The sequence below is a fragment of the Leptinotarsa decemlineata genome, unplaced genomic scaffold (genome assembly GCF_025532065.1).
Source record: "Leptinotarsa decemlineata unplaced genomic scaffold, Ldec_3_MD MMD2_tig00026307_RagTag_RagTag, whole genome shotgun sequence".
NCBI lineage: Eukaryota > Metazoa > Arthropoda > Insecta > Coleoptera > Chrysomelidae > Leptinotarsa > Leptinotarsa decemlineata.
The window spans coordinates 5,974,274-5,998,567 of NW_027412681.1; the positions used below are offsets into that span (position 1 = coordinate 5,974,274).

At 37.3% G+C, this 24,294-nt stretch overlaps 2 protein-coding genes across 2 annotated transcripts in view; one reads left to right on the forward strand and one right to left on the reverse strand.

Moving 5' to 3' along the window:
• The window catches only part of LOC111504397 (uncharacterized), an 859,110-nt gene that overhangs the window by 49,674 nt on the left and 785,142 nt on the right, over positions 1–24,294 (reverse strand). The gene's annotated exons all lie outside the window — the stretch shown is intronic.
• LOC141485070 (uncharacterized) lies at positions 15,699–16,625 on the forward strand. Its single transcript, XM_074181029.1, has 2 exons — positions 15,699–15,850; positions 15,914–16,625. Exons 1-2 carry the CDS (start codon positions 15,699–15,701, stop codon positions 16,623–16,625), a joined length of 864 nt encoding a protein of 287 aa, XP_074037130.1.

The window sequence follows — 24,294 nt, forward strand, 5'->3', positions numbered from 1 at the left end:
CCCCGTTGCACATACTCCCAGCCCTGTTGGAAACAATCCTAGCCCCGTACCTTATCAGAATTCAAATTATGATTACCAAACACATCCAGGCTCCCAGTCAACTCTCCAAACCCCAATACTGCCAACTTCTCAACAAGATCAGTCCCAACAAATGCAAAATACAGCGGCTACTTTTTTGTCTAATTTTACTCAATGTTAAACCATCAAGTACAACTTAATAAACATTACATTCCAAGTAATAGTAGTTTTTTATTTCTTACCTTAAAATAGTCTTTGCGGAGAACCTTATATATTGTTTGAAGGTGATTGACAATGTTTCGTGATGAATTTCACTAGTTCGGACTTCCATTGTCTACTATATAAAATGTGGATTTTGGGTCTACCCAAAATCCACAAGAAGGACGTTCCGCTTAGACCGATCATCAGCTCCAGAGATTCGGCTACTCAAAACTTGTCTAGATTTTTACTTCCCTTAATACAACCATTACAAGGAAAAACATCGTCTTTTGTGAAGAATTCAAGACATTTTGTCGAACTACTTGGGTCAATTGAAGTCACACAGGAAGATCAACTAATTAGTTTCGACGTGGAAAGCCTATAGAAGTAATTATGGAATTACTAGGATGCTGTGTACGAAACTGTTATTTCCAACTGAAGGACGAATTCTTCACACAAGATGAGGGACTGCCAATGGGATCGCCACTTTCACCAGTCATAGCCAACATATATATGGAGTGGTTTGAAACTCTGGCCATTGAAGAAGCCCACAAGAAACCTCGAGTCTGGTTGAGATATGTTGACGACACCTTCATAATATGGAACCATGGGAATACTGAACTAGACGCCTTTCTGAAACACATCAACAGCGTGAGACCTTCCATCACTTTCACAATGGAGAAGGAAATCCACAATGAATTGCCATTCTTAGACGTTTTGGTGAAGAGGACCGACACTAAGTGGGAAACTTCTGTATACCGAAAACCCACTCATACGGGACAGTATCTGAACCACGAATCCAACCACCATCAATCGACAAAAAGAGAAATCATCAAGACTCTATTAGACCGTGCTTTTGGGCTCTGTAATACAAAGGAAGGTCTCGAGAAGGAACTAGACATCATCAAAAATGATCTTCAGCGGAATGGATACTCCAAAGCGATGGTAGAAAAGACAACAGGAGCCTCGCAAGGAAGAGAAGCCGTCACAACCAGTGCTTGCACTTCCCTACATCAGAGGATTATCGAAGAGGATAAGAAGGATTGGTTCCAAGTACAACATTAGAACTTGTTTCAGATCCGGTAACACTATCCGTAGCAGCCTCACGAAAACCAGGCCCCCAAACGCAGACTGCGATTCCAAGAATTGCATTTACCGGATACCCTGTGAGTGCGGAAAATCCTATATTGGTGAAACTAAGAGGCCATTGAATGTTCGCATTGCCGAACACAAGAAGCACACACAGCGAGGAGAAACCAGCAAATCAGGAATAGCAGACCATGTTTGGACCCATCAACACAACATCGAGTGGTCCCAAGCTGAGATCTTGCACAGAGAGGAACATTGGTTCAGGAGAAAATTTAAGGAAGCCGCATACATGTTGTCCAACAACGTATTCAGCCAGGCCAGCGTAGATATACGAAACATATGGAAACCCATCATCAAACGAAAAATGACCAACTCCCGCCAAAACGGTCATCTCTCACGGAATCAGTGAAGCGGAAAATGGAAAGTAGAGAAAGTGAAAGTATTTCAACGGCCTATAAAATAGTCATCTCTCGGAGGAATCAGTCCAGTCATCACCCGAAGACGATTGTAGATACCAACAATCGAAACGTCGTGAACTAACGTGACTTGGAATCTCTACACTTTTTTATTTTTTTATTATTTTTTTTCCATTAATTTTTATTTATTCAATCATTATATTTTTTACTTGTAGGTTATTTCACTATCATTTCATTTCAGGTTTATTGTTGCTTAATATAATTGTTATTTTCAACTATTCTTTTTTAATTATTCTTTTTTACTCGTTTCAGGGATTTCAAATCATTTTATATAGTAGACAATGGAAGTCCGAACTAGTGAAATTCACCTTATATATTGCTTCACAGGTTTCCGGTATTATGCGACCCAAGGCTTGAGATGAAATGATGCTAGAGAATTTCAAATCTTCAATTTCTTCCTGTTGATAAAATCCTCAAAGTAGCTACAAGCCTCTCGTGGGGTGGAATAGCATTTCTCATAGTAGTGTCTTGCTTCTCGATAATTGGTGCTACCAAATTCAGTAGATGTAAGTACGTATTGTGATCCATTCTTAGAAAATTATGCCAGTCTTTTGGAAAAAGCTTTAATTCCGCCAACAAATTCACATGAGAATGAACTCTTCTTTTCATTAGCCATTCTTTACACCAGATGCTCCGATTTTTCCGCTTCACTTTTTTTTCCTTCAGGGCGAATAGTAATCCAATAATTGCTAAACCGTCGTCCGTCGAAGCCATCACTGACACGTATGCGTCGGCGCCGCTTATTGTACCGTCTGATCGCAACGATTTCTCGTAGCGTGTATAGCTTGTATGCCAGCTACGATAAACTGCACCGTTCGAACTGTACAGTCTGATCGTCACGATTTCTCGTAGCGTATATGGCCACCATAAGATGGCTCTCACGAGGTAGGATCTTGACGAGGTTTTGTGAGCTTAGAGATGAGATTCGTGTGTTCCTTTCTTGACACCAAGACTTTTCTTGGCTTTGCTCAACTGCCTACTTAGCTGATGTGTTTGAACATTTGAATGTGTTAAACTTGAGTTTGCAAGGGCACAATGTAAACATGTTCAAAGTTGAAGACAAGATTAGTGCTATGGTCAAAAAGTGCCAGATCTGGGCGACTCGAATTAAAAATTAATCATTCAGTAACTTTCCCACTTTAAAACAATTTCTGGAGTCTTCAGAGGTGAGTCTTCCTGAACAGATAAAGAGTACTGTAGCTGAGCATCTATGCAGCCTGGCCTCCACTTTTGGGGAATATTTCCCTGAACCTGATCCTGGCGATAGTTGGATTCAAAATCCCTTTAGCTGCCAAGAAATAGATAGAATCCAAGAAGAAGAACAAGACCAATTTGTAGATATGTCTAGCTGTGGTACGATAAAAAGCATTTTTAATAGTGAACAATTTGCAGACTTCTGGGCAAAAGCTCGCAAGGACTACAAAAAGCTTGGAGATAAGGCAATGAAAAAGATACTTCCGTTTGCAACTACGTATCGGTGTGAACAAGCATTTTCTTTCATGTACTTCATGAAAAACAAGTACAGGAATCGGCTCGACATGCGGTCGGATTTCAGAGTGAAAGTGTCAAGTCTGGAACCAAACATTTCAGATTCAACTTACCTCATTAAGAAAAATCTTCAACAGTTTTTGAAAAATGTATTACAATAAAGACAACATTCAACAAAAAAAATTCGGCTCAATCTTTTTTTCTAAAATCTCAACCTTTATTTCTAAACCAATAAAGAAATGAAAACTCTTAATTTGGTTTTTTTTTAGGTACTTGGTAATGTGATATGGCAAGTTATCAAGGTTAGCTTATTGAAGGGGGGACTAGAATATTTCAACTTTAGGTTTATGAATTATTAGGGGTCCTTGCCGTTATGTCAAATGTGTGAGGGGGTCCTTGGAAAAATATTGTTGGGAATCCCTGATGTATACCATATAGATTTGAGATGGCAAAATATGCTTCAAATGGAAGTTGTCAAGAGTTGAGAAATTATCAGCAATAATAAAAAAAAATTGGTATGACTGATTGATCTATATTCGAATCTATCTAATTTTTTATGAAACTGTGAAAAATGATTGGATTGAAGTAACGACGATTTTTTTTTATTCATTGGGAGAAATGAGTAGCCGATACATTACTGAAATGGCAAGGATATCATCTCCTAATTATTGTTGATGTGTATTACAAATACCTCGATGTACAGATGGTACCATTCACATCATCCCAGTTAGCGATAATGCCTTCAGAAAGGTATTTCCGATTCATAGTTTTCCTCAGGAAATAGTATAGTATCCCGAGTTTTTCTCACGTGGGAAATCATGATTTAATATTGATTTACATGTTACATCTAGAGGGCGCTGTCATTATTTATTTCAAATTGCTCTAACTTTTTTGACAGTAAACTTTCGGTACTTTAAATGAAAAAACCTGATTTTCACACCTTCTCCAAGTTGAAAAAGTACGAATCCTCAACAACGCTGGATGTGATCATTTTCGAAATATTTACAGTTTTCCATATCGATGCAGATTACTCAGCTAATAGGGCGCTGAGTGAAATTGCTGAGAACATTACAAAAACTGAGTATGTGGTGGATCACGTCACTTGTATATTTTAACGTTCTTATGATACATCCTGTATGCCAGCTAAATCGTAACGGCTCATCTGTAGATTCCAGTTATCTTTCAAAAACTCAGAAAAATAACTCAAAGCTCTAATCTCAATGAGGCAGTAATCTAACATTATAATAGTTTCCTCAGGCTATCATAAAGGTTTCGATTTCCCAGATCTTGTTTTTCCATACCGCGACTTTGTATTATATAATAATTAATTATTTATATATGATACCTTGCAATTCTTGTATAAATTTGAAAGGTTAGGTGTATGAGCAGCTATAATAGCTGAACCTCACCCATTCATCACATTTTGCTTCATTATATCTTGTTACTGTTAATTCCGTGTTATCTTGAATAAAGACCGCATGCTATCAGTATAATTCAAGATAGACAAATGTGCAATGGTCCATTTTAAAAGAGGACGATGCGGGGACTACAGAGAGCTGGAAGCATCTACACCATTTGGATGCCGGAGAGACGTATACTTACCTCGGGGTGAAACAATGTCACTCAAAAGATGTAACAGCAGTGAAGAACTCTCTCCGCGGCAAGTATCAGCGCACACTCCGACAGATCTGGCCATAGGAACTGTCGAGCAAGTACAAAGTTGCTACAACAAATATGCTTGCAGCTCCAATCTTTCTCTACTCGTTTAGAGTAGTGGAGTGGACTCATGAGGAGCTGTATCAACTCGACGTAGAGACCCGAAACACGATGCATCTTCATAGCAACAACAGAAAGGCCGTGGACTTTTGAGTTTGGAGTGTCTATATGACAGAATGGTACTGGATGGAACCAGTAAAGTCGTCAGGAGTTCGACTCTCTTTCTCTGCACGGTCCGTGACCATGAGAGAACAGGAATTGGAGCATTTCTCTGAAGAGCAGCTGCTCGAGCAGCTGATGAACTCGGTTCAATTTCAGACACTGAACGAGGTGATCACAACTCTGTTATCACCTCACCTCACTTCTGCGGTAAGACAAGGATAATCCAATGCATGGGGTCTTATTCAATAACATTGAAGACCTTGGCTTATTAAAGCGCCAGACTTTCGCTGTCCCCAGGTCTAGTGAGCTGAAGCCGGAAACTGAGGGATTCATCATAGCCTACCAGGATGGCGTCTTCAATATCTTTATCTACCTTAGTCTATTATTATTATCATTATCATTATTACTATGAAATTGATATATCCTCCAGTCTCACCACGACTACACCAGTTTGATGAAAAATAAAAATGTATCCCTAGTGTGTGATAATAACCAGAGGCGGTTCAATCTTGTTCGACAAAATTCAAAAACGTAATGATGCTGAAGTTCGAAGCATATGTTTTTATGCGCCATGGCAAACTAGGCTGGAATTTTCGACAAATTTATGCGAACGAAATCGAGTCTATTTGCATGAACATGGACCGATGTTACAGCCGCCATGTGTCACGCGGAAGGGTTGATTTTGTGTGTTGCGGCGGCTCCTCTTGTATCAATTCAATTAGTACGATGTACTTGATGATGGAGTGGCTGATATACCGCTATGGTTTTGTTTTCGGTTTGTTTGTGAGATGTGTTTTTTGCGAATTTGTTGAAATGTTCGCCACCTGATAACATAAATGATAATAACAATGATTCAAATATTCATTATGTGATACTGAAAATATATAACGAAAAGTTTTAATTATCACATATACTGTTCAGTAACTGACGTCTATTTCCTTGAACAGCGGAGTAATGAATCATTTTCAAGCGCCTGTTACATAGGCGTACATAATTGAGTCGGTTAAAAGTAAAAATGTATTTATTTCGAACATTCCATGTTATTCTTTGATCTGACATAATAAACCTCAACAGACATTTGGTGTGAAATATCTACAGTCGCATGTGAAATCAACTGCTGGCCCGGGTCGCCATGCGCAAGCGACTGTGCGATTCTCTTCCCATTATTCCTCATCTCTACATTAAGCTCAGATACCTATAGTTATACAGTTGTGTTCACTACAGTATACATAACCTGTGTTTTACTGAATTAAGTTTCAAAAATAATTGAAAATATAATATATCTGACAGTGATAATTGAGAAAGAGAGTATGAGCAGCCTCCTGCAGAGACGCTGATGACGCCGTCATCAGCGTCTCTGAGAACGACGTTGGGCATACCATCACTGTCAACAGCGCGTACTACAAGTCAATGATCACCAACTCCTTTTAGCCTGATTTGGGTGTTCTGGACAGCTACGACGTGTCCAGACGTAGCGACGTGTGGCGCTACGTGCCACACATCACATGCCACATTGAATGTGGAGATGATGTGAACTGGCCACTGAATTCGCGCGATTTGACCACATTAGACTTTTTTTGTGGGGTTTTCTTGAATCGCAGGTCTATTCGAATGAGCCACAAACCAAAACGATCCTCGAAAATATTCAAACTTAAAAATTTTCACTCCATCATTGCACTCCACTGAAAAAGTTTTTCGCACAATTGTTACACATGTTTCGTTGACGACACCACTATCTCTGGCATAACAAGGTCGCCTCAAATTTACTTGATCAAATCATCGTCGACATAAGAAGGTGAAAGAGTGGTGTGATTACAATCTTTTATCATTTAACACCGATAAAACAAATGTGGTCACATTCAGATGTAATATAGGGAAAGTAATATAGAGAAAATGTAAAAATTGAAATTTTGGAGAAAAACAAATGTTTAGAGCTCTTCATTGATGAAAATCTAAAATTTGATTCCCATGTCGGCTACTTATGTGAAAGCAGGATGTCATGCAGTGAGAGTTGTTGCAAGAGAGTTAGATACTACTATTACAATATCAGTTCATTTTGCACAAATTGAGTCCTATTTACATTATGGAATTTGTTTCGGGGGAAATTGTTCTCAATTTCGTTTCCATATGGTATTCTCTCTACAGAAAAGATCCACCAGATATTTATGCAAGGCTAGCTACAGGGATTCAAGTCGCCCATTATTTGTGAAGCAAAAAATTTTGGTCTTGAATGTGTCTTATGATTTTGGAAATAGTGTGTCTCATCCACAAAAAAAATCAATTTAGTACCACCTCAACTTATAGCACACGTCAATCTTATATCATTTTTCTTCCAATACCTACTCTAACCCTCACACAAAATTTTATTATTTTCAGTAGCAAGAAGTTATTTAATCACCTTGCCATTACTTAAAGGCGAATATATATTCAGAAAGAAAGTAAAAGAATTCCTTGTTGGGAGGCCCTATTATAGTGTGGACGAATTCTACCAAAGCTCTGTCGAGTAATTGGCATGTAGCTTTGTTTAAACAAGTTATTGAAATCAACACTAAATGGCTATCAATGTTCGTTACGTAGCATTATATATTAACATTTCAATATTAATAAAAAAAAAATAAATAAAATAAAATAAAATATTTATTAATCCTTTCAACTATTGTTAACAATAGATAGGATAAGTCAAAAACAGTGTCATTAAGTTTTAATTGACAAACAGGACGAAACAAGCACAATGATGACTAACATACTATGTAAAATACACTTCAATATCATCTCAAAATTGAAAAGCATAATTCAAATTCCGCAACAGTATAGAAACATTCTCTGATAAGGAGTTCCCTAAGTCTATACTTAAAAACCGCCGGGGATCCCGCGTATTTTATTTCGTTCGGAAGACAGTTAAAAAAACGGCAGCCTGCATTGATGGGAGATTTTTTGTAAAAGGAGTGTTTGGGCTTGTTCAATTTGATATCATTTTTATTTCTGGTGTTGTAAGAATGTGAATCACTATTAATGGGAAATGAATATTTGTTATTGAAAATATATGTTAATAGTTTCATTAAATAAATTGATGTAACCGTGAGGATTCGTTTAGTTTTGAAAACCTGTCTGCATGATTGGCGACTACTAATGTTAAAGATAAGCCTTATGATTCTTTTCCGAGCAACAAAAATTCTTGTTATGTCTGATGCCTGACCCCATGTTAGTCTGTAATATTGTAGGTAATTGTGGAATACACAAATGCATAGTAAACCTGTAATAATGAATCTGTGTTCAAAATATTTCTTAGTGTTGCCAAAATATAAAAGCTTTTGTTGATTTTTTTACATACTATTTGTATTTGATCCTCCCATGTTAGGTTACAATCTATGAGCGTTCCTAAGAATTTAGATGAAGTGGAGGTTTCAACAATATTATTATTGACTTCGAAGGTGAAATTAGAAGCTATTCCATGTTTTGTGTGAAACTCAATTATTACTGTCTTACTTTGATTCATTATTAGTGTATTCTGCATACAGTAATCCGCAAAATCTTTCAAAACTGAGTCAGTTTTTTGCTGTAGTCTTTGGCGATCAGTGTCAGACACCTCAATAGAGGTGTCATCAGCATACATGAAAACTCTACCGTCCTTTATGTTATGAGGCAAGTCATTGACATAGGTAAGGAAGATCAAGGGACCCATGACATTTCCCTGCGGTGTTCCAAGATCTAAATCGTATTCCTTCCATTTGGTTTCACCGATTCTCACTATGATCTTCCGATCTTCAAGAAAGGACGTTATCCAGTCGTTCACTGGGCCACGTAGACCTAGGTTGTTGATTTTTTCGGAGACGAAATTACGATATGACAACGATATGACAACTACATACTCATTTTTGTCTATCAGATCATTAATGTGTTGGACAAGTTCTGTTATGGCTGTTTCGGTAGATAGGCCAGGGCGGAAACCATGCTGGCAATCAGTAAGTATTTTATGCTTTGTGAATTCTTTTGCAATTCATTTGCAATTCTTTGCAATTCTTTTGCAAATGATTTTTTCAATGATTTTGGAAAATATGCTCAGGAGAGCAATTGGGCGGTAGTTCTCTATGTTGCTCGTATCACCTTTTTTGAATATGGGAATGATGGCAGCCGATTTCAGAACACTAAGAAAAGTGCCTGAATTCACTGATAGGTTTATAATGTCAGCAAGGTATTGTGATATAATACAAGCACACTTTTTTATTATATCAACCGGGATTTCATCTAATCCAGTGGATTTTTTATTAGGTAAGTTAGCGATAACTTCTTCAACTTCCTCTTTAGTGGCCGATATGAATACAAGAGAATTACTTATGCTGTTGGAGGTTGTGCACGACTTCGATATATTATTTCCGAAATGTTCAGTCATATTAGTAGTTGTTTACAGCTGATTCTCGGCCTCCCCCCACCACTATGACGTATTAATTGCTTTTTTTATTGGTTGTTGTTTGGTGAAGTTTTTTTTGTTGTGCAGTGAAGTCAAGGCGTTGTGACCTTGAAGTGTCTGGTGCATGGATCGTTCAGATTTTTTTTTCATATGAGATTTTGTGTGTTTATGTGTGTGTGTAGGAGAATGCACGGTACAGGGTTTCATCATGTGCTTGTTTGTCTATGTACAAACATACGTCTGCATACTTCGAAGATCCTCCAAGTAATAAATGCTCCATCGGTGTTAGGGCACCAAGTTAGTAGTGGAGTGACGTCACAGCAATAACCGTTCAACGGCTAGAGAGCGACATGTTCACTCCACGACGTGTGGCAGAGTAATGCGTATTCATCGGTCTGCCCTCACCTCTCCTGAAGCGATGAAGGTTCGCTCTAGCCCCGCTATCGATGGTGACACAACGGCAGCCGAGGACTGTTTGCCTAGCGTCTACCCTCTCCGAGACCGCAACGACCACTGCTTGCTCGTATATCGACATCTGTTATCGCATTCAGTTGGGAGGTAATCTTGGCGCATGTAGTTGAGAAGTGGGGTTGGCTATGACGTCTTGACGGGTCCTATCAGAGTGTATTTAAGAAGCGTACGAGTGTTGGCTATGTCAGTTTACATCAAGTGAGTTAGTGAGAACTATTATATAAAATGTATTCCTGTGACTGTGGTAAATCTTTCACTCGTAGTGATAATCTTCGTCGGCATCAGCTCCAGAGTTGCCAAGGAGGGCCTGCAGTGAAACGGGTGAGAGTGGATAATGCAACACCTATGTATACGTGCAATTGTTGTAATGTGACAATTCCTATGAGCCAAGTGAATTCTCACCGAAGAACCATGAGTCATAAAAATAATGCATGTGTTCAATTGTCTGACGGTGTTCAAATTATAACGAATGCATTCAATTGCCGCATTGCTACATACAGGGTGGAGAGTTCGATTGTAACCAGTGACTACATTTCATTTTTCAATAAGATTAGGCAGAAGGTCATTGAATTACTGGAATCAGCCATCAGGATCCATAAAAGCATCAAGGTGAATATGGAAGTTTTTGGGAATTATATTCTTCAGACTGATGATTCGAGGGACACGAAGTCATTTAATTCCCAAAATAAAATAGTGGACCAATCTTCAGATTTGAATGCTGTTTTTGATGGATTCCGTGATGTAATTGTGGCACAAACGACTGAGTTCCAGGATCGTGACTCAGGTATTTATTTTTTAAAAATTTCAATAAGATTGAATAGTAATATTTTTTTTTTTTTATAATTCAGGTTGGACTTGTGAAAAAATATTGTTTCTCGAGGTCAACATTAATAAATACAGTCCACTGGAAGGACGTTCATATGTGAAGCTGCCTCAATGTATTCAATGGAAGAAAGCTGTTGTGAATGTTCGTAATGAAGATCAATATTGTTTTGCTTGGGCTATAACATCAGCATTATATCCTGCAGATAGTCGAGTGTCCGAACTTACGTCATATCCACATTTTTCCACTGTTTTAGATGTCACAGGTATGGATTTTCCGGTTAAAGTTAATAATAAGAGTATCGAAATATTCGAAGATAGGAATGATATTTCAATTAATGTTTACGGTTTAGAGAGTACATTTGAGAAGGGTAAAATGAAGTATGAAGTGATTGGTCCATTGCGATACTCACAGAGAAGACTCCGGAGACATGTCAATTTGTTGTTTATAACTGATGACTCCGGTAATGGTCACTATTGTTGGATCAAAGATCTTTCAAGATTAGTTTCTAATCAACTATCAGCTCATAGACAGAAAAAATATTTTTGTGACGGATGTTTGATATATTTTTCTGATGAGAGATTGCTTTTACGTCATAATATGTATGATTGTAATCACATTAGTACCACAACACCAACTACTAATTTAAAGATCAATAAATATGGTAGAATGGTTGCGGAAAATAAACTAATGTTTGAAAACTTTGAGAGGCAAATGAGGGTGCCATTTGTAGTGTATGCTGATTTTGAATCAGTGCTTAAACCGATTCATGTGAATGAGCCAAATCCTGGAAGTTCATACACGATTAAAACATTCAAACATGCCCCATATTCATTTGCTTATTTGATAAAGTGTTCATATAATGATGATTTGACAAAATTTGTTACATATAGGGGTGTAGATGCAGCTCAGAAATTTGTGAGTAGCATTGAAGATGATTTGAAAGAGATACATGAAAATCATCTCAGAAACCCTAAACCAATGGATACACAAACTGTCGAAGAAGAAGAACAGTTTGTTGCAGCCAGAACTTGTGGTATATGTAATAAAGCATTTACTGATGGTGACGTCAAAGTAAGAGATCATTGTCATGTCACAGGAAAGAAAAGATCACATGCCGCTCACTCGAAATGTAATTTAAATTTCAAAATACCAAACTTCATACCTATCATTTTTCATAATTTAAGTGGTTATGATTGTCATTTATTCATAAAAGAATTGTATAGGAATAAAGAGAAAGTTGATGTTATCCCGCAAACTAAAGAGAAATATATATCTTTCACGAAGCATCTCTTTACACACAGCTATACCGATAAAGATGGTGTGGTTAGGAAGAATTATCTCAAAATGAGATTTATCGATAGTTATAAATTTATGACTAATTCGTTGGAGAAGTTGGGTGCAAACTTGACCTCCGATCAATGTTTGGAGATGCACAAACATTTCCCACAAATTGAGAAATTCAATTTGATGAGACAGAAAGGTGTATTTCCATATAGTTTTGTTGATGACATTGACAAATTGAATTATCCATTACTTCCGACAAAAAATCAGTTTTATGACACACTCAATTGTGAACATATATCGGAAACTGATTATGATAGGGCTAGAAAAGTTTGGAATTTATTCGAGTGTCAGAATTTGGGGGAATACTCTGATTTGTATTTGAAGTCGGATGTATTGCTACTATGTGATATTTTTGAAAACTTCCGCACCACAAGTTTAGAGATATATAACTTAGATCCGGCACAATATTACACTGCACCTGGATTATCATGGGATGCCATGTTGAAGTTCACTAATGTTGAATTGGAATTACTAACTGACATTGATATGATTCACTTTTTTCAAAAAGGTATACGAGGTGGAATTAGTCAATGTAGCGAGAGGAAACATATAGCAAATAATAGATTTTTACCCAATTATAATCCCAACGAACCTTCCACATTCATTACATATTTAGATGCAACAAATCTATACGGTCACAGTATGTCACAACCTCTACCAACAAGTGAATTTACATGGTTGACACCAAATGAAATTCTTAATCTCGATGTGATGGATGTGAGTACTGATAGTCCGTATGGGTATGTATTTGAAGTGGACATTCATTATCCACAAGAGTTGCATGATAAACATTCTGACCTTCCATTTTTAGTCGAAAAAATAATACCACCTCGTACACAATCGAAAATTCCCAAATTAATTCCAAATTTGAATGATAAAAGAAAATATATTGTTCATTATAGGAATCTACAGCAAGCTGTCAAAAATGGATTGATTGTAATGAATACACATAGAGTATTGAAATTCAAACAATCATGCTGGATGAAACCCTATATAGATCTTAATACTGAAATGCGTAATAGGTCTAACAACAAATCTGTTAAAGATTTCTATAAACTAATGAATAATGCGGTGTATGGAAAGACAATGGAGAATGTAGATAATCGAATTGATGTTAGACTCGTTACACATTGGGAAAATATAAAGAAAAATATAGGTGCCAGCACTCTCATAGCCAAACCAAATTTCAAAAATTGTTCAATTTTCACTGATAATTTCGTTGCCATTCAATTGGGTAGAGTGAAGGTTCATTACGATAAACCATTATATTTGGGATTTTCCATATTAGAATTATCTAAAACAGTCATGTATGACTTTTTCTATGGATGCATCAAACAACACTTTGATGAAAATGTCTCTTTACTTTACACAGATACCGACTCGCTCATTCTTAAAGTAAACACAGAAAATTTTTATGAATTCATAAAAACTAACATAAGTAGATTTGATACATCCAATTACAGTATAGTTAACCAATTCAATATTCCAGTAACAAGTTCAGTCTTGGGTAACTTCAAAGATGAATTTCCAAATGATCCAATCATGAGTTTTTATGGTACAGGTGCTAAAGCATATTATGTGAAATCTGTTGATGGTGAATTTAAGAAAGCCAAAGGGGTTAAACGATCTGTAATAAAGAATGAATTGACATGCGAAGATTATCAAAAAATCGTCGAACAAGGTGGTATGATATTCAGAAAGATGAATTCATTTAGAAGCGTGTTACATGATATGTATACTGAATTAAAAAATAAAGTTGCATTATCATATCACGATGATAAACGATTTATCATTCCGAATACTACCCACACTCTTCCTTGGGGTCATAATGATATTGAATTTTATGAAAACGATCCAAATGAGAACATTCGTTGGATAAGTAATATTATTCAACAATCACAATCTCAGGAGACTCCATTGGATCAATTGATTAATTTATTATCTGCCGAGATCAATGATTGAAATATCATTCAATATCTTCAAAACCGGAAAATTCAATATTGATATTTATGTAGCCATTTATAATTAATAATATATGATAGAAGTAATGTGATATTAATGTATTATGTATGTATGTATATGTATTACTGTAATGAATATAAAATGATTAAAATTTTATTTGTATTATTTCTATTTCCCTAATCAATTACTGCAATATATAGTATAATGTAAATGACAGAAATATCAGTTTGAAGAGAATCATCGTAGAGTGCACAATGTCTAAAACAATCGATAAGTTTGGTAGAAAAAGAAAATGGGGTGGTAATGTCATTCGAGGTCCTCCTGGGAATGGTTTTAAATTAACAAAAGATGGTCATTATGACATGCAAAGGAAAATATTGAAAAATACAAGTGAACCAATTGACAAGAGTGATTGTGTAACTGTATCATATCTTGAGGGGGAAATTAATGGAGCAAAGGAAGTTATACTTCTAGCCCTACAAGCTGCAATACAATCCACAATAGGCAATATTGCTCGGGACGCCCGGCAAGCATTTAACGATAAAATTGCAGAGGCTCGGATAACTTTCACTCGTAAATTTGACAAACTTACAAGTGATGTAGACATAAAAATGTCTGACATAACAGCGTCTACAAATAAAAAATTTGATGCTATGTCAAACATAACAGGGACTACAATGAAAAAGTATGATGTACTGGAACAGAGAGTTGAAGTATTGGAGAAAAACCATAAAGAAGTTTTGGAGAGAAACTATAAAGTCAGGCCATCATCATCAGGTGGACTGGGATATCCAGGACTGAACATTAATCCAAATCATAGAATAATACAACCAAAACCAAAACCAACTGATGATGTATTAATGGAACCAACATGGTGAATGTATTCCCTCGTTAGGTTAGGTTAATAGCTACGTTAGGTTAGCTGCATACTTACGTTAGGTTAGGTGTTAGGTTAGTATTCCCTCGTTAGGTTAGGTTAATAGTTACTGTAGGTTAGGTTAGGTTAGGTTAGGTTAGGTTAGGTTAGGTTAGGTTAGGTGTTCGGTTGCATAGCGGTAGGTTAGCGTACTAGGTTAGGTTACGTTAATACATACGATAGGTTAGGTGTTCGGTTGCATAGCGGTAGGTTAGCGTACTAGGTTAGGTTACGTTAATACATACGATAGGTTAGGTGTTCGGTTGCATAGCGGTAGGTTAGCGTACTAGGTTAGGTTACGTTAATACGTTAATACGTTAGGTTAGGTGTTCGGTTGCATATTATGTTACGAACGCGCGCGCGAAGAGGGCGTAGATGTCTCTCCAGATGTCCCGCCTACCTGGGGCCGGAGGCCCCACCCACCTGGGCGGAGCCCAGGCAGTGGGCGGGGCCCGTTAGGGCCACGCCCCCCCCCCCCCCCCCCCCCCCGTCGCCACCAACTTTTCGGATACCCCGCCCCTTTCCGAAGCCCCGCCCCCTTTCCGAAGCCCCGCCCCTCCCTCCCCGAAGCCCCGCCCCCCGACTCCCAACATTTGCGCATGTACACCCCTACCCTCATCGCGCATGTGCGCTCCCACCATTTTCCCACCGCTCACGCATCGAAGTCGATACCCTCCGGAGAGCACTCCACAACATTCAGTTCGAGAAGTCATCTCATCGAGAGCAGTCCACTCCACAACAAGGCAGTACGTTCCAACGACCAACTTGATATTTGAGTAAGTAAATTAGGAATGTTATTTTTTATATCAACTAACTTTGTATTATTTCTTCTTTTTCAGAATGGCAACCAATACACAGGAGGTGAATAATGCTGTGGCGTCTATTCTGCCGGTGTCCGCTGACCAGGAGGAGGCAGCATCTTCGAGAGCGGTGACGGTTGACCAGCCAACCACTTCGCGTTCGCGAGTTAGGTGCAGATCTTCTAGCCCTGACTTATTCGAGGAGGAGGAGGAAGTCAGGGCTGTGAAGAAGGTTTGCCAACGACCTGCAGCAAAGGTTGGTCCTATTTCAAAGTACCGAGCTACTTGCAATAGGACTAATCCTTATGCAGGTAGTTTTTCGACCTCTCGTAAGAGGGCCTCCACACCAGCAGCAGCACCAGCAGCAGTGGAAATTCCGAGGAGTCCTTCTCCGGAGTTGGTGATATTGTCGCCGTTGGTGACGCGACTACCACCGCTGCCAGCGACACCGGCGGATCCTGAGGTGTTGGTGCCACAGCCTATCGGAGAGGTTAGTGAAAAGATGAGTGTTTTTCTGCAGAGATGCAAGAAAGCAGAACGAGCTGCCCGATCTAGCGAGGCCGAGTTGGTTACCATGAAGCGACAAATGGCTGAAATGGATAACCGACGGAGGGAACTCCAAAAGGAAATGGCCGAAATAGATCGGAATTATGCATCTCTGCAGGAAAGGTGTAAAGCAAAGACCTCTTCGATAGAGCTGTACAAAAAAGTAGTGACAGTTATGGACACTCTTTTTGTAGATGAAGTGTAAATGTAAGATTAGTTTTAGGTTAGTTAGGAGTATTTAATTATGGTAGTTTTAAGTTTATATTTGTTAAGTTTATATTGAATAAAGGAAAAGGAAGTGAAATAAAGGGTGTACACTGTTTTTTGGTTTGGTACACATTGAACAATGCGATGGTTGGAGCATTTTTCTTCACTTCCTCTTATTATCATTATTATTTTTTTATTTCAATTCCAAGTTCTTCTAGACAAATACCTCACATCAATTTTTGTGTTCTCTAATCACTTGTAAATAATTTCATGTGAAGAAAATTTAAAAAATAAAAAAATAGACATGTTTCATAGTGAAATCGACAAGTATATTTCATTTGTATTTTATCCATTCAAGTATCTCTTTCATTGAATATGTCTTATGTCACTTTGCAATTTACCCCTACTCATTGAATATGTCTTATGTCACACTACAATTTACCCCTACTCAATGTTCCACTCCTCTCCCACTCCCTCTCGAAAGTATAAAAGTAGAAATCATCTGATGAAACATTCAGTTGATCAGCTAGCATCGAGATGGAACCCGATTCAACCTCCGAACCCTATAGCTGCCCGGATCAGGGGTACAACTTCAATTACTGGGATAACAGCCAGGTACAGGTTGTCTCTTCCACCACGGAACCCCACAGTCCGCCATACGAATACCGGGATCACGACATCAGGATGCAAGTTCAGCATGTCACTGGCAGTGACGAAGGACACTTGGATGACTCGGAATATCCAGATCCTGACGGATGGTGGGACCCTGCTTATGATGACATTGTCCCAATGAGTAGCGACGACGACGATGATGACGACGACGACTCTGGTGATGATGCTGATGACGAGCTTGACGTTAGACGTCCTCCACCATCCCCTATCCTCATCGAGGATAGTCCTCCGCCATCCCCAATCCTAATCGATGATGATGTCCTCAATTCCGATGATGACATATAATCATCTACTCGTCCATCATTTCCTTTCCTTTCCTTCCACGGAGTACACACTTTTTGGTTGGTGTACACGAGGCACTGCGAGGCTGGGGCAGTGTCTTCCTCCCTTCCTCTCCCTCTTATTAGTTTTTTTTCCATAATAATCACTAGAATTTCTCCTAATAATCGCTCAGAGTTTCATTCTTGATGTTTTCGAATCTCAAACACTGTTCTACATTTCACCCCCTCCATTTCATTTCTTCCAATATAAATATAGCAACAATCCCAGTTCTATATCATTCTTCCACAATGTCGAGTACAGGACCCATCCAAGTACATGAAATAGATTCAACGTCTGATCATTTGAGTACAACCTTCGCTCAATTTCTGCAGCGAATCTATGATCTTCCTGATGATTTCGCAGAACGAGTGGAACAAGGTATTCAGGACGACATAGATGCTGTTGACGATAATAATGCGGATGATGTGATTAGTATATCATCTGATTCAGCTGATTATGACGACGACGACATCATGAGTATATCATCTGATTCAGATGACTACTATGAGGATGATATCATTAGTATATCATCTGATTCAGATGACGATACCATAATTATTGTTTCTGATGATGAGGAGCGTTAGTCCATATCATTGCATGGATTAATAAAAAAATAACAGCCCTTTTCAGGGCTACAATTAAAGACTGAAACAATAAAAAAAATAGCTCTTTTCAGAGCTACCATTATACTTTCAAACAGAAACAGATTCATACCATTGTTAACATTATGTTAACATTATAATCTCAAACGAAATATATGTATGTGAAAGTATTCATCATTATATGCATATGAATGATTGACAAATGCCAACTTCAACTTTCATTTAAAGTAGTACTCATCATATGCATAGATATTCAATGACTATCAAATTCCAAATTTCGACTTTTCAGTCAAAGTAGTAATTTATTTGTCATATAATGTATAGATATTCAAAGACTAACAAATTTCCAACTTAGACTTTTATTAATCAAAGTATTCATTTGTCACATAATCTATGAATACTAATACAACTAACTACTGTTTGTGTGAATAATGTAGCCCTGAAAAGGGCTGTTGTTTTTTTTTTGACCAGTAGGTCCACGGTTATTGTGCCACAGGTTGGACATTATTACATATAATACATGTAGATACTCGGGTGAAGTTTGTTAGTGGCCTCTCGCAAGCTTCACACCAATTCTGTCCCATTTCCATAATTGAGACAGTGTTGTGGGTGTTGACATGGGCATACCACCCTCCATTATTGTTTCTATGCGAATAAAACCGAAAGCAGCACCAACATAGTTTTTTGTTCTCTCCATCTATTGTGCTGATCAATACGTATGCATCCAATGCACAATACAAATCCAAGGGATCTTCCAGTGTCTCACTGACATTGAGTGTTCGCATACCGATCCTCATAGCACCATCACCTTCAGTTGTGTCAGCTTCTATCCCTTCATCATCTCCTTCTTCATCCATGACCCTCTCAAACTCCATCACGTCATCATCTTCGTCGCTTTGGTTGGCCTCGTTTTCAACTTCGTCTATCTCATCTTCATCGACTCCAACATCTTCTGCTTCAACTATTACTTCCTCTAGCGGAACATTGACATCCTCATCATCTGATTCGTCTATCCAATTGTTTTCATCAACAGCAGCTATTCTATTTAATGCAGCATTTATTTTTGCAGAATTCATCTTGTTGTTGTTTGCTCACAGTTGTAGAGAGTGAATGAATGAACTCTAGGTTTGCAAGTCAACTTATATAGGAGGTGATGCGACTCCCACTTGACTCGTTTAGAGTGGAATAGTAGGAGAAGTTATCCCACTATACTTCCACATGATGTTGATTTGTATAAATAGAGATCGTAGGTATAGGAGAGAGCATTCAGAGTTTCTGTAAGTCATCTCTTTATATTTCTAATCGAATTAGTAAAATGCCGTTTCCAAAAGAGTGGAATGAAAAACCAAAAGTGTGTGTCTACCCAATGATGATTGCAGGGGCTATTGTGTGCTACTTTTGTCAAATAAGTAGACCTAAGGATTCAATCAATCCATGTACTGGTATGTGTAGTGATTGCGTGTTGCGGATTCAACTATCGCCTCCTTCTCATCCACCGAAGCGAACAAAATCGGATTATCGTCAACAACAGTTACAGTGTCTGAAGTGTTCCGAACCTATAATATTTAACAATATAGGTATCTGTAGAAATATTTGTGGTATCTGTGCTGCCGTTCCAACTCCACTGCAACGTTGTTTGCGTTGTGATACATATTCCATGAATTGTTGGAATCATGTATGCAATGCATGTAGAAGTACTTGGGATCTGTGTGAGAAGGTTGGTCAACTCTACCCCAATAGGAGAATCCATTTTTTTCAATGTTGGTGTTTGACGCACGAGCAACAACTATTGAGGAATAGAGTCAAAGAACGTTCCACATCCACAGAGACATATTAACATTTTTCATTTTTTATTATCGTTATTGTCCTCTATTATTAATAAATATATATATATTTTGAATTTATTTGTATTATTTTCTAACATTTAAAAATACATGCATGCAACACAAAGTTTTCCTCTTAAATGACAAAGATTGTTACATGCGTGAATAGTTTAGTGAGAGAGCGCATGTGCCAGTTGATGAAAGAGCGCATGCGCTAGTTTATTTTCTTCTATAAATGGTGAGGTCTCAGTAACATCATCACCTTTCCTATCCACATTCTATTGCTATCACATATCATTCCTCAGACCTTAATAATCATGAGCTCTATGCCGCTATTGATTGCTGAAGATGGTTCACCACTTGTTGATATCGATCAGACTGATTTTGAAAATATTCCAGTATTACATTTATCGAGTCAAGATTCGATAAATGATTTTGATATTAACGACTTCGTTAACTTTGCAGATGTGCCAGAACCAAATGAGCAAATTATTATTGAAAATCCGATCGTTTCGCAATTATCATCACTCAAACACTCTTCATCTACCCTTCCTCTTGGTGTTGATAAGAAATCTAGAACAATCAAGAGGAAGGTTACTAAGGCATCTTCATCGATTGTCACTGACTTTAAAGAAAAGAAAGAATCCAAAAGTGTTGTGCGACAGAAAAAACCCGCAACGAAAAGTGACAGATCGAAGAGGAAGCCAAAAGGTACTCCTAAAGAAATGAAGAGTGATTTGAAAGCTGAACCGCTATCTTCTTTCAGCCCCCTCCATCGGTTTGGGGAAATGAAAAGGAAAGCAAAATGCCGTCTTGTAAAGGCACAGATGACTATTGCTGAACTTGAAAAGAGTGAGCGAGCTATTAATGCTAATAATGAAACTCTTGAAGCATTAGATGCCAAGATTGCATTAGCGAAGGTTGAATTGGCTAGAATGTCTAAAGATGCTGATGAACTCCGTTCAAAAATTGGTAAAGATAAGCAATTCCATCAACGTTCGAGAATGCAAGCTCAGGCTGAGCTTGAGGAGTCGACTAAGCTTTATGAGACAGCATTATCAGTGAGAGATAATTGGCAAAAAGAGTTGGATACTGCATTTCAAAGTGACGGCGATTAGTTTTGGGAATGATAATGTGTTTTCAATATCGTGAGTTGAAAAATATAAGCGGGAATGGAGTATACAATTAATTTGGTTTGGTATACACAGAACATTGCGAATGGCTGGGGCAATGTTTACCGCTGCAATATTTTTCAGTTCACATACTTATAATTGAAATGAAAACAATAATGAACTTTAATATTACTTTATTCATAAAAGTCACTATTATATACATTTAAACCATATTTGATTCATCAATCCAAGAATTTTGTTCGCTAGGAAGGCCTAACCACTTTACATATACTTTATTTTTTCTTCTCTTCAACACCTTCTCAATCAGATATACGTCAGGATTCTCGGTTCGTAATAACTCTTCTTCGTAAAAACATCCTCTAATCGGCTGTTCATTCATATCTTCAAGATTATAAGTCGTTGGGATGGTTTTATTAATTTTAACAATCTTGAATAGCTCCGTGGTAAAATTCGCAGTGTAAGACTTTTCAAAAATATGTTTGTATTTACTTATACGTACAATATCATTTAATTGGAATTTGGGTTTACTTTGTCTTCCTCCAATTCCATTGATACCCTTGAATTTTAATTTTGTTGTTGAATCAACATTGATGGGTGCCATACCTATTGTACGATGAACTTTATTATTATATCTACTAGTTATAATTGGAAGAATATCAAGCCATTTGTGGTGACCTCTCATCGAAAATTCCTTGTAGAGCCATGCCTTTATTGTACGAATCACTCTTTCTGCTATAGCTGCCTTCTTTGTGCTAAATGTTGAATAATGATTGATATTATATTCTCGCATGAGAGATGAGAAGCTTTTATTGAAAAATTCTTTCCCTTGATCGCTTTGTATGTGTTTGGGGGAGTATTTGGCTTCTTTCAGTACATGTTTCATTGCATTAGTTACTGTACTACCTGTTTTATCTTTAACTGCTACAGTCCACAGATATTTGGAGTAACAATCTATCACTACAAGTATATATCGGTATCCTTCATTACTTTTTGCATAAGGTTGCAGTTCAGCTAAATCTATTTGCCATAGATCTGCAAAACCTTTGATGGTGGTTATTCTTCTACGAAAATTACGTCTTGCAGGTTTATGTAATTCATTAACAACTTGTCGTTTGACATCACTTATTTCATTAGTCATTCTATTTCAATATGATTAAAGAGAAAAGGTGATAATGTTACTGCATTGAATGATGATGTGACAGTGATCATTACATGTGAATATGTTAATATATTATACCTTCTTCACGTAATTCTTCAATTATTGAAATTATTTCATTATCATGTCCGGTATGTCCGGCTGACTTTGAAGCTACCAATAGTCGTAGGCGAGCAACTAACTCTTTCGGTGAATTCCAGTACACATAATTCACAGGTTTAGAATTATATATTTTCTCCATTTTCACTCGTTTGAGTGCTCCACCAATTTTACTTCTACTTCTTATTGGATATTGTCGTGAGTCTAATAGAGGTTTGATAACTTCACGAAATTTTTTAGAATTTGTATTTTTAAAACCATTCTTCAGATGATATTGTTTATATGGAGCATTCGTTATTTTCAATATTTTGGAATATACTTGACGAGTTTCTTCATTATCAACATCTTGTGGATTCTTCAAAAAAATCATATCATACAATTCTGGACTACCTGCGCATTCATATTTTTTCACTTTATTAGCATCCCAAAATGAAATGTTTCCATCTTTGAAATTTACCACTAGACTTCCCATTTTCAGCTTTTGTGTAATTGGATCCATACGTACGCCAAATGTTCCATCATATGCTGGATTTCTAGATTTTATATTATTCAAATGTTTCATCAAAACATCTTCACCACTTTCATTCATAACAGGTGAGATGTCAGGATCCGAGGAATCGATGTGGGACGATGATGGTGTTTCGAATAGAGTTGTTCTCATATCGTCTTGAAGTGTGCTCGTGTCACTATTCACAGATGATACACTACCAAAAGATTGTTTTCTTCCTATTGGAGTACTCATGGGATAATTTGAAGTAGATTGAACAGTTCCATGATTTGGTGATAACACTGGTGATTTAGAAGTAGCGTTTGATGATAAAACATTCAATGGTTTCATTATGGGCTCATACAATCTTTCAAGTGTCGTACGATTTTCAATATTATCATTCTTGATAGAGTTGAATTTCTGCCTGACAGCTTCTGTTGTCTCTACTAGTTGACGTTTCAAATTTATTTCATTGTTTTTATTTTCAGGATCTTTTTTTGTATTCATAATGCCCTTTTTTTTGAATTAAAGCTTAATTCGTTGGTGAAGTGACCACTACAATATTCAGTGATCGAATAAGTTCCAAAAACAAGATCATGGGTATATAAAACTATCGAATCCTTTGCGATATCTACCTTCATCTATTTTTCTATCCTTATCAATGACTAGAAATCCATATTGGTCCTCCCAGCATTTAACACACATCAATTGGAATTGTTTGAATGTTACATCGGGTGAAACATGATCTGAATAAATGTGATGTAAATTCGTCTCATCTTGTTTGAACATTATAATGAAATTGGTATTGTCACGCACTAACTGTTTGGGTACCCGTGAATATGTCTGTGCTAGATAAAAACAATCAACATCCTTATGACGTCCCATACAGAAATATGATCTAATAATATCTTGCTTTTCACATATTACATCATCGAAAATGAAAACAGAATTAGGCTTAGCGTCGGAGGGTTCCACTATTTCTGCATTATTGCTGAATGTATAAAAACCTAATCCTTTTATAGGTTCCAAAACACTTCGCAAGTACTGATATTTAGGTTGATTGAGTGATTTCGAATAGAGATACACATTTCTAAATCTCAGTCCTTGTGGATGTGTTAATAGTGATATCATTGCATTCGTCTTTCCACAATTTGAAGGTCCTATAATGAGTCCTCGAACTGATGATGGAAGTAGTGGACCATGTCTGAATACCCTTTGTCCATTCAATCCACAACCAAATTTCTCATCTAGATTATCTACAGCAAACTTTTCTTTCTGTTTTACAATGCGCATCGTGCCGTGGTTGGAGACTATATAAATGTTATTAGCTTATTCATTTCAATGTGTACCATCAAACGATACGGACGTATTGAA

Excerpts from the sequence above, each read along its gene's own strand:
- LOC141485070 (XM_074181029.1), top strand. The coding sequence starts at position 15,699 with ATGTGCGCTCCCACCATTTTCCCACCGCTCACGCATCGAAGTCGATAC. Across the intron at positions 15,851-15,913 it reads ACGACCAACTTGATATTTGA|AATGGCAACCAATACACAGG; the intron begins GTAAGTAAATTA and ends CTTCTTTTTCAG.